At 43.4% G+C, this 10579-nt stretch overlaps 1 protein-coding gene across 1 annotated transcript; it reads right to left on the bottom strand.

The window, feature by feature from the left end:
• Positions 1–6: 6 nt before the first annotated feature.
• On the bottom strand, positions 7–5670 carry LOC308665701 (tumor necrosis factor receptor superfamily member 6B-like). The gene is made up of 2 exons (XM_081323853.1): positions 5496–5670; positions 7–1065 (listed from the first exon to the last, which is right to left on the bottom strand). The coding sequence occupies exons 1-2, from the start codon at positions 5541–5543 to the stop codon at positions 604–606; spliced, it is 510 nt and encodes a 169-aa protein (XP_081179979.1). The 5' UTR covers positions 5544–5670; the 3' UTR covers positions 7–603.
• Between the last annotated feature and the right edge of the window lie 4909 nt (positions 5671–10579).

Below are 10579 nucleotides of genomic sequence, written 5' to 3'. Positions count from 1 at the left end.
AAGAAAGAAAGAAAGAAAGAAAGAAAGAAAGAAAGAAAGAAAGAAAGAAAGAAAGAAAGAAAGAAAGAAAGAAAGAAAGAAAGAAAGAAAGAAAGAAGAAAGAAAGAAAGAAAGAAAGAAAGAAAGAAAGAAAGAAAGAAAGAAAGAAAGAAAGAAAGAGAAAGAGAAAGAGAAAGAGAGGGAGGATGAAAGAAAGGAAGAAATGAATGAAGAAAGAAAGAAAGAGCGGGTGGGAGGGAGAGAGGGAGCAAGGAAGGAAGAAAGAAAGAGGGAGGAAGGAAGGAAGAAAGAAAGAAAGAAAGAAAGAAAGAAAGAAAGAAAGAAAGAAAGAAAGAAAGAAAGAAAGAAAGAAAGAAAGAAAGAAAGAAAAAGAAAGAGAGGGAGGGAGGATGAAGGAAAGGAAGAAATGAATGAAGAAAGAAAGAAAGAGCGGGTGGGAGGGAGAGAGGGAGGAAGGAAGAAAGAAAGAAAGAGAGAGAGAGAGAGAGAGAGAGAGAGAGAGAGAGAGAAATGACTCATCTTAAAGTTGCTGAGAGTGAGGAACACCAGTGAGAAGAGATGCCTCTTCAGCCTTCCCACCAAGAGATGTCAGCCTGTTCCTGCTCAATCCCAGTTCATGCCCCCGCTTCCCCACCCCCCACCCCCACCCCCGTGGAGCAGGGTTGCTGACTCCCTGCCCTGGTACCTACCAGGCTTCAGCACTCCACTTCCCAACGGGCACTTTGAGTGCTTGATGCAAAAGAGCGACTCGGCATGGTAGCCCGGCTTGCACTTGCACACCCTGTTGTGGGTCTTGTTGCACGGCACCACCTCCACCTCCAGGCTGTTACAGCGGATGCTGCAGTACAAGCACCTGTCCAGGTAGTTCCAATACTCGGTGTAGTGCTCGTTGGCACACGGCTGGCACACGGTGGGCCTGTCCTCCGTGCAAGGCTTAGCCATGCTCATCCCAGGGCGGCACTTCTGGCACAGCAGCTTCTTATGGCTGTTGGGGTCTTTCCATTCGAAGGTGTGCTGGGAAGCATGGGTCAGAGCACTCCAGAGCAAGACACTCCAAATCACCCACTATTGATGCGGGGGAGGGGAGGGGAGGGGGAGGAAGGAAGGAAAGTTAGCAGAGATTCCCAGATACAGGCAGTCCTCGACTTACGACCACAGTGCAGCCCCAAGTTTCCCATCGCTAAGCAAGACAGTTGTCAAGCGGCTTTTGCCCCCCCCATTTTACGACCTTGTTGGCTTTCACTTGTTAAGTGAATCACAGCAGTTGCTAAGTGAGTAACACGGTTGTTAAGTGAATCCGGCTTCCCCGTGGACTTTGCTTGCCGGAAGGTGGCAAAAGGGGATCACCTGATCCCGGAACGCGGCAACCGTCGTAAGTACGAGTCAGTTGCCGAGCGCCCGAATTTTAACCACGTGACCACGGGGGACGCTGCGAAGGTTGTTAAGTATGAAAAAAACGGTCGTAAGTCACTTTTTCCAGTGCCGTCGAACTAAACGAATAGCTGTAAGTCAAGGGCTACCTACGTAAAGCACGCTTTTCAATTCTGGCAACTTTAAAATCTGTGGACTTCAACTCCCAGAATCCCCCTAGTCAAAGTTCTTGAATCAACAGGCCCTCCCAGCTTGCCCAGGTGGGACAGGTGGATGAAACTGAGACAAGACAGCATCTGGATACCCTTCAAGGTCAGCCCCATGTAGAGTATATTGCAGTAGTCAATTTTGAACCTGACCAGGGCAGGTGTGACTGAAGAGTTTTTAGAGCTTCAGATCTGAAGACTCTAGGTGAGATGGGCGGCAAAATAAAATTAAAATAATAAAGTAAAATAATTTAAACCAACTCAAATAAACCCTGGTTCTCACTTGTCCTGCCTTTATCTTCCTTTTTTTTAACTTTTAGATGGGTGGGCTTCCACATCCTTCCGATGGGGATAAAGCATTGTAACTGGGGTGCCTCAGCTCATTGGGCTGAGAACAAAGATTCCTAGGACAACCAGCTTAAAGGTCCATCTGAATGGAGACCCCAACATCTGTTTAGACACCCCATTTTTTTTTACTAAAAGCTCTTCCCCACTTGCATGGAATCATAATATTTCTTTTAAATGTGTGGCTCACAGTCCCATCTCCTGCTAAACGTCTCTGGAAATTCTCAGTCATCCAGGTCATACTTATCCCGAAGATGCTTTTTCAGGAGGCAACTGGACTTCCTTGTTTTTCCTTGAAGACGTTTCCCTTCTCATCCCAGAAGCTTCTTCAAGTTCTGATTGGATGGTGGGGAATGGAAGGATTTATACTCCTTGCAGACAGCTGGTCATTTGCATCCTTTTAGAGTCGTTGAGGCCACCTGGAGGTTTGGAGGTTTATCTGTGTCGTCCTTCTACAATAGTCCTTTCAGCAGTTCCAAGAAGGCTCCACACCCCTTTGCACCACTCAGGTGACCCTGAGGACACAGGTAAACCTCCAGGTGGCCTCAAGGACTCTCTAAGAGAAGGCAAATGACCAGCTGTCTGCAAGGACTATAAATCCTTCCATTCCCCACCATCCAGTCAGAACCCGAAGAAGCTTCTGGGATGAGAAGCGAAAGGTCTTCAAAGAAAAACAAGAAAGTCCAGTTGCCTCCTGAGAAAAAGCACCTTTGGGACATCTCCTGCTAGTAAGAGAGGCAGTCATTAGTTCTCCAGAGTTTGAAAGTGCAGCTTCTCTTGGATTCTTAGGGCAGCCTCAAGGTGGATAAAAGCTGACCGAGACTCTGTTTCCAAAGACTCGCAAACAAAAGCACGGGCCAGCCATTCAGACATTTTACACCCAATTAATTTTTTGTTGACTCAGTGACGGGTAGAGAACAGCAATGTGGAACGCTGAGTGCTTTTAGGGAGCCCCAAGCATAGAAACTGATAATCCTGTGTGGGGTCCATGGTGCTCCTTAAGCTTGGTTGCTTTCTGGCAGACATTAGATTAAAGTCATAAGTATGAAGGAGTATGAAGTCTGCTGCTTTTTGATATGCAGTTGCTTACCCTGGCAGTGTTGGTGGGAGTGTGATTTCCTCTCTCTCTTGGTAGTTCCTTGATTAGGATATTGTTTTCTACTTGAGTGTTTGTCTGGTGTTAATCCCTGCTTATCTGGGTTTCTCTTTCTTATCTGGGTTTCTCTGAGCTTTGTTGTTTCCTTGCAGAAATTCCATTACCCAACTAGGTAATATCGGTATTAGAAGGGAGAGGAGGAGGAAGAGGAGCAGGAGGAGGAGGAGGAGGAGGAGCAGGAGGACTGTAGGGTCCTTGGTGCTCTCTGAGCTTGGTTGTTTTCTTGCAGACATTTCATGACTCAACTGGGAAACATCATCAGTGCTAGAAGGGAGTGGGGTTTGCAGAGAGGAGGAGGAGGAGGACGATGAAGACTATGGGGTCCTTGGTGGTCTCTGAGCTTGTTTTCTTGCAGATCTTTCCTTACCTAACTAAGTAACGTCATCAATGCTAGAAGGGGGTGGGGTTTGAGAAGCAGGAGGAGGAGGAGGAGGAGGAGGAGGAGGAGGAGGAGGAGGAGGAGGAGGAGGAGGACTCTGGGGGTCCTTGGTGCTCTCTGAGCTTGGTGGCTTTCTTGCAGACGTCTCATGACCCAACTAAGTAATCTCATCAGTGTTAGAAGGGAGTGAGGTTCAAATAATAATAATAATAATAATAATAATAATAATAATAATAATAATAATAATAATAATAATAATAATAATAATAATAATAATAATAATAAAAAAAAAATAAAAATAAAAAAGTTGGAAGGGACATTGAAGGTCATCTAGCCGAACCCCCTGCTCAGGCAGGAAACCCTATACCATTTCGTACAAACGGCTGTCCAGTCTCTTCTTAAAAACCTCCAGTGTTGGAGCATTCACTGCTTCTGGAGGCAGGTTGTTCCACTGGTTAATTGTTCTAACTGTCAGGAAGTTTCTCCTTAGTTCTAGGTTGCTTCTCTCCTTGATTAGTTTCCATCCGTTGCTTCTTGTCCTGCCTTCAGGGGCTTTGGAGAATAGCTTGACTCCCTCTTCTTTGGGGCAGCCCCTCAAATACTGGGACATTGCTATCATGTCCCCCCTGGTCCTTCTCTTCATTAAACTGGACATGCCCAATTCCAGCAACTGTTCCTTATATGTTTTAGCCTCCAGTCCCCTGATCCTCTTTGTTGAAGTGACTTGACCTACCGATGTTTGTGGGAGAGTCCCTGGAGGTCCCTTGATTGGGCTATTGTTTACTCTTTAATTGTTTTTCTGAGTTAACAATTCCTTGTTTGAGATATAGTTTGCTATTTGCATTCAGTATCTAGTCAGGTAACGAAATGTCAGCAAAAAAAAAAAACCAACCAGATAAGATGTGAAACCTGAATATTAGACTTTGTGATGAATTGGATAATGGGAATTTTGGTAACTCAAAATCTGGAAATTATAATCGATGAATGTTAAATTCAAATACTAACGGGAAATTAAAAATTGGGAAAACTAATTAGGACATGGACTGTCTATAAAGATCGGATGTTAAAATAAGTAGGATAGGTGTAAGCTAAAAACGATTGATAACTGTAAGAACGTTACTTTTATTCAACTGATATAAAGAATTGTATAGGTTTGAGTATGAGACAGTGAATGCTAAGGAGAAAAGAGAGGAAACATTTAATGTGGTGCTTTGAGATTGGTATTAAAAATACTTGTGAGCTATTGACTTATCGGTTAACCCAGCTGCCATGTTGCTTCTTAAATACTTGGATGTAAAATTAGAAAATCAATTTTTAAAAAATTAAAAAACAAAAAACGAAAAACCCCAACCAAGCTCAGAAAGCACCCAGGACCTCACAGCTCAACCCAGAACTCTATTTTCTCCTGTTCAACACAACCCTGTGCGTTGCTGTCACACCCTGGATTTCAAGATCTGCCTGCTCAATTTGGTACCCCAGGACTTAACGTTAGAGTAAATCAACGCGGCCGTTTGTTCAGTCCGCCTTGGAAACGCTTTCTTAACATTTCTGGTGCTGGTGATGACCTATAAAGCCCTAAATGGCGAGGGTCCGGGATATCTGAGGGAATACCTGCTGCCGGCATCAAGCTCCCTTCGTCCTGTGCGCTCCCACAGGGAGGGTCTTCTCAGGGTGCCGCCGGTAAGAGATTGCCAGCGGATGACACCCAGGGATAGGGCCTTCTCTGTGGGTGCACCGGCCCTTTGGAACCAGCTGCCCGTAGAGCTTAGGACTGCCCCCGACCTCCGTTCATTCCGCCGGGACCTGAAGACCTGGCTCTTTGAGCTTTCCGGCCTGGACTGAGAGTATTAATTGGGTTTTTAACTGTATTTTAATTGTAATTGGGTTTTTAGTTCAAGGTTAGTGTAATCATTTTAATTGTTTTTAATTTTTGTAATTTGTTGTATTGTTTTTAAAAAACCTTGTGAACCGCCCTGAGTCCTACGGGAGAAGGGCGGTATATAAGTCTAATTTAAATTAAATAAATTAAATTTCTTACCTGGCATGGGTTTTGCTTTTTCTTGAAAAGGCCGCCAGCCCGATTCATTTTCCAGAAACTCAAGGTTTGTGCAAACTCTACGCACGATGCAAATTTCCTTTTTTTTTCTTTCCTTTTTTGCAATTCTAGAGCGGGAAAGGAAGACAAAAGCAACGCATTATTACCTCAAGTCCTTTTTTTGTCAAAGCAGGAAAAGATTTGCAAGAATGCTTCCTTCTACCTGAAAAAAAAATTTCAAACTGCGCTTACGGGCAAAAGCCGGCAGAAAGTTTCTTCACAACCCACACGCATAAAAACGCCCCGTCATCTTACCTCAGACAATGATTATGGTTGCAACTAAATTCAGTTTCCCTTTTTGGGGGGTGGGATTTATTAATGTGGAGCGGAGATTTGCTCTCTCACACTCCTCCTCCTGGGCTCACATGCGCACAGATGGCCCTCAACTGACAGTCACATTTTAATGCCCCATTTTACAACCTTTCCTGCCACTGTTGTTAAGTGGATCACTGCAGGCGTTCAATTAGCAACGTGGTTGTTAAGTGACTCTGGCTTCCCCCCCCCCTTGACTTTCCTCGTCAGAAGGTCGCAACAGGGGGATCACTTGACCCCGGGGACGCTACAACCGTCGTAAATACGAGTCAGTTGCCAAGCGTCCGAATTTTGATCCATGGGGGGAATGCTGTAATTGTCGTAAGAGTGAGAAACAGTCACAAGTCCCCTTTTTTTTAGTGCCGTCGTAACTTTGAATGGTCACTAAATGAATGGTTGTAAGCCGAGGACTACCTGTACATATAAATTGAGGTGGCTGGCTGTATTACTTTAATCAATCAATCAATGAATCAACTAACTAACTAAATAACGGATGCCCTGGGTGCAAACCCACAGCATCTGGAGCATCACTTGAATCCCGCTGGCATTGACAAAAATCCCCATCAGTCAATTGCAAAAGGCAGCTTGACTTGGAACTGCTTAAAGAAATAAAGCGTGAAAAGAATGAGATGCAATTAATTCAGAATTTTAAGGGGAACAGGAGGACAAACAGCCAGGGTGGTGGTAAGGGAGCACCTGAATTCAGCCAGTTTCGAAACTGGTTATTATGGGAAATGCCCCTTCGAGGCTTCCTAAAATCCTGCTGCATTTGGTGGGGGGGAAAGGGTCTTTTAACATTTGCTGAGGGTCTCAGCTTAGAAGATATTCCAGAAAAATCTTCTGCTATCCACAGCTCTCAGAGTCCTCAAGAAACAGCTGGCGGTTTTCCACCTGCCCAACAGCCTGTGATACCTTTAGCATCACTGAACAGCAACATTTGCCTATCCCAGGTCCTTGGAAAGAACTCAATCAGTGGACAAAAATGCCAGATCCAGTCTAAACCTCTGGCTGCCCTCCAGTCAGCAGAATTAGCCTGCAATACTGCATTTTAACCATTGCATCACCAGGGCTCCTGGTGTGAAAGAATAGAATAGAATAGAATAGAATAGAATAGAATAGAATAGAATAGAATAGAATAGAATAGAATAGAATGGAATGGAATGGAATGGAATGGAATGGAATGGAATGGAATGGAATGGAATGGAATGGAATGGAATGGAAGGGAAGGGAAGGGAAGGGAAGGGAATGGAATGGAATGGAATGGAATAGAATAGAATAGAATAGACAGATTGTAGAACAGAATAGAATAGAATAGAATAGACAGATTGTAGAACAGAATAGAATAGAATAGACAAATTGTAGAATAGAATAGAATAGAATAGAATAGAATAGAATAGAATAGAATAGAATAGAATAGAATAGAATAGAATAGAATAGAATAGAATAGACAGATTGTAGAATAGAATAGAATAGAATAGAATAGAAGAATAGAATAGAATAGAATAAAATAGAAGAATAGAATAGAATAGACAGATAATAGAATAGACAGATAATAGAATAGAATAGAATAGAATAGAATAGAATAGAATAGAATAGAATAGAATAGAATAGAATAGAATAGAATAGAATAGAATAGAATAGAATAGAATAGAATAGAATAGAATAGAATAGAATAGAATAGAATAGAATACAGTAGGGTAGGGTAGGATAGGATAGGATAGGGTAAGGAGGAGAAGAGGAGAGGAGAGGAGAGGAGAGGAGAGGAGAGGAGAGGAGAGGAGAGGAGAGGAGAGGAGAGGAGAGAAGAGAAGAGAAGAGAAGAGAAGAGAAGAGAAGACTTCATTTGGCCAAGTGTGCTTAGACACACAAGGAATTTGTCTCTTGAGCAAAAGGTCTCAATGTACATGCAAACCAACAGAGAAATAATAATCATAATATGATACCAATAAGAGGGGGCAGTAGAGAAGATGAAAAAGATAATGATAATAATAATAATAATACTACAGCCACACTACATGGAGAAATATCCTTAGGCCTAAGACAGTGCTGTGGGAGTTAGGTGTTCAGCAGAGTGATGGCCGCAGGGGGGAAAACTCCCTCTGCATCTGGTTGTTTTGGCATGCAATGCCCTGTAGCGGCATCAGTTAACATCCAAACATTAACCCCACTCCCTTCTAGCCCTGATGATGTTGCCTAGATGCGTCGTGAAACATCTGCAAGGAAACCAACCAAACTCAAAGAGCACCAAGAATCCCACAAAGCTTTTTTTTTCTCCTTGGGGAAACTATTGGATTCGAAAATGGGGCCCCTCATATTTACTTTTTATTGACTGAATTTATTTAGGTATATTTCTACTCTGCTCATCTCACCTAAGTGACTCTGGGCAGTTGCCAATAAGATTTTTAAAAAAACAACAACACACCATATAAAGGCACGCAACAAAGCCTAGCTTAAGAAACAGAGCTGAAATCAAGTTGCAAGTAAAAAAAAAAGTCGGATTCCCGGTTCGTAAAGGTCCTAGTCATCTTGACACCCACATCCTCCAGGTGTGCACCCTGCCTTCTCCCCCTATCTCATCTCCATTTCAACCCTCCATCAGCCTAGCCACCCCATGCCTCTCAAGAGCTGAGCTGCATCTGGCTAAACTTTTAAAATCAGAAAAGGGGCGGGGGGGGGGGCTGCTGCCTTCGGATTTCTTCTCCCCTGCAACAACCCTCATCGCTTCAAACTTCTAGCGGGTTGCAAATCTAAACAGCTGGCTGCCAACCTCAGGAGTGCTTGGGGGGAGGCGTCAAGGCCAAGACAAGGAGGGTGATGCGGATGACATAGAAGAGGGGATGCCGAAGGGGTTAACGCTGGCTGAGATGCCCAAGAGTCATCTATAGGAAAAAATAATAATAACAGAGTCGGAAGGGACCTTGGAGGTCTTCTAGTCCAACCCCCTGCTCAGGCAGGAAACCCTATTTATTATTGATCACTTTAAGCATAGCCGTATTATTGATGAAAGATTATTATTATTATTTTTAATGCTGCTTGGCAAGCCCAAGTTTAGGACATTTTGCACGCGCTGTGCAAGAAATGGGATTCTGATTGTGTATGTCTGTATGTCTAGCTACAGAGATATAGATATTATGTATTATATAATATTATGTATTACAGATTATATATCATATTATATTACATATATTATATATATTTTAGAATTTTATATATACATATACACACACACACACACATATATATACACATAGGTAAAGGTAAAGGTTCCCCCGCACATGCCTGCTAGTCGTTTCCGACTCTAGGGGCTGGTGTTTATCTCTGTTTCAAAGCCGAAGAGCCAGCACTTGTCCGGGGACGTCTCCGTGGTCATGTGGCCGGCATGAGTAGACGCCAAAGGCGCACGGAACGCTGTTACCTTCCCACCGGAGTGGTCCCTATTTTTCTACTTGCATTTTTTACGTGCTTTCGAACTGCTAGGTTGGCAGAAGCTGGGACGCGTAACAGGCGCTCCCTCTGCTACACGGCACTCAGGATTATATACATATACATATACATATACATATACATATACATATACATATACATATACATATACATATACATATACATATACATATACATATACATATACATATACATATACATATACATATACATATACCTATACCTATACCTATACCTATACCTATACCTATAGAAGGCCAGATCCTGAAGCTAAAACTCAAATACTTTGGCCACCTAATGAGGAGGAAGGACTCACTGGAGAAGAGCCTAATGCTGGGAAAGATTGAGGGCAATAGAAGAAGGGGACGACAGAGAATGAGGTGGCTGGATGGAGTCACTGAAGCAGTAGGCGTGAGCTTAAATGGACTCCAGAAGATGGCAGAGGACAGGAAAGCCTGGAGGAACATTGTCCATAGGGTCGCGATGGGTCGGACACGACTTCGCAACTAACAACAACAACAACAACAATACCTATACCTATACCTATACCTATACATATACATATATATAAAGGGAACACTTAAACAACAAAATGTACTGTATTTAATAGTAGGATGTCTTATTTTCTGTTCCCTTTATTTTTTTGAGCAGTATACATACATACACACACACACACACACACACACACACATATACATATACATAAACACACACATTACAGATTATATACACACACAGACATGCAGACACCTCTCTTTCTCTCTCTCCCCCTATCTATATCATATATCATATCACATCATATCATATCATATATCATATCATACATATCAGTTCAGGGAACAAATCAAAGCAAGGTTGCAACCCTAGAAGAAAAGGCTAGTTTAAATTTAAGATCTCTGGTAGAAGCAAAGCGAGACTCGTTTCTTTTGCTTTTTTTCTTTCTTCCTGCGCTTTCGGCTATTATTCTTTCTCCACTTCCCCCCCCCTCCCCGCCGCCCCCTCTTTTCTTTCCTCTGAATTTATACCTTCCTGCTTCTTTAGGGTCTTTTGACGAGTTTTGTTTTTTTAATATCTAACGAAAGAAAGGCGTCGGGACCAGCCGATGCCCGAGGTGGAGCCAGCCCGGAGGGAGCCTCTTTCTCCTCCTCCTCCTCCTCCACCTCTCCGAGAGCCAGCCTGGCGTAACGCCCGGCCGGCCCCGCTGCCTTCCCCTCCCCTCCCGGCGGTTTACCTTCCAGTCGCCGGTCGCCGGTCCTGTCTCGCCCCTGTCC

The sequence above is a fragment of the Vipera berus genome, assembly GCF_964194415.1.
Source record: "Vipera berus genome assembly, chromosome: 3".
Lineage (NCBI taxonomy): Eukaryota > Metazoa > Chordata > Lepidosauria > Squamata > Viperidae > Vipera > Vipera berus.
The sequence above is the reverse complement of the archived record's forward strand: the minus strand, read 5'-3'. Positions and strand labels throughout refer to the sequence as shown.

Coding starts and splice junctions, on each gene's coding strand:
- LOC308665701 (XM_081323853.1), bottom strand. CDS start 5,543: ATGAATCGGGCTGGCGGCCTTTTCAAGAAAAAGCAAAACCCATGCCAG. Junction 1,066..5,495: donor AAAAGCAAAACCCATGCCAG/GTAAGAAATTTA, acceptor CCGCATCAATAG/TGGGTGATTTGGAGTGTCTT.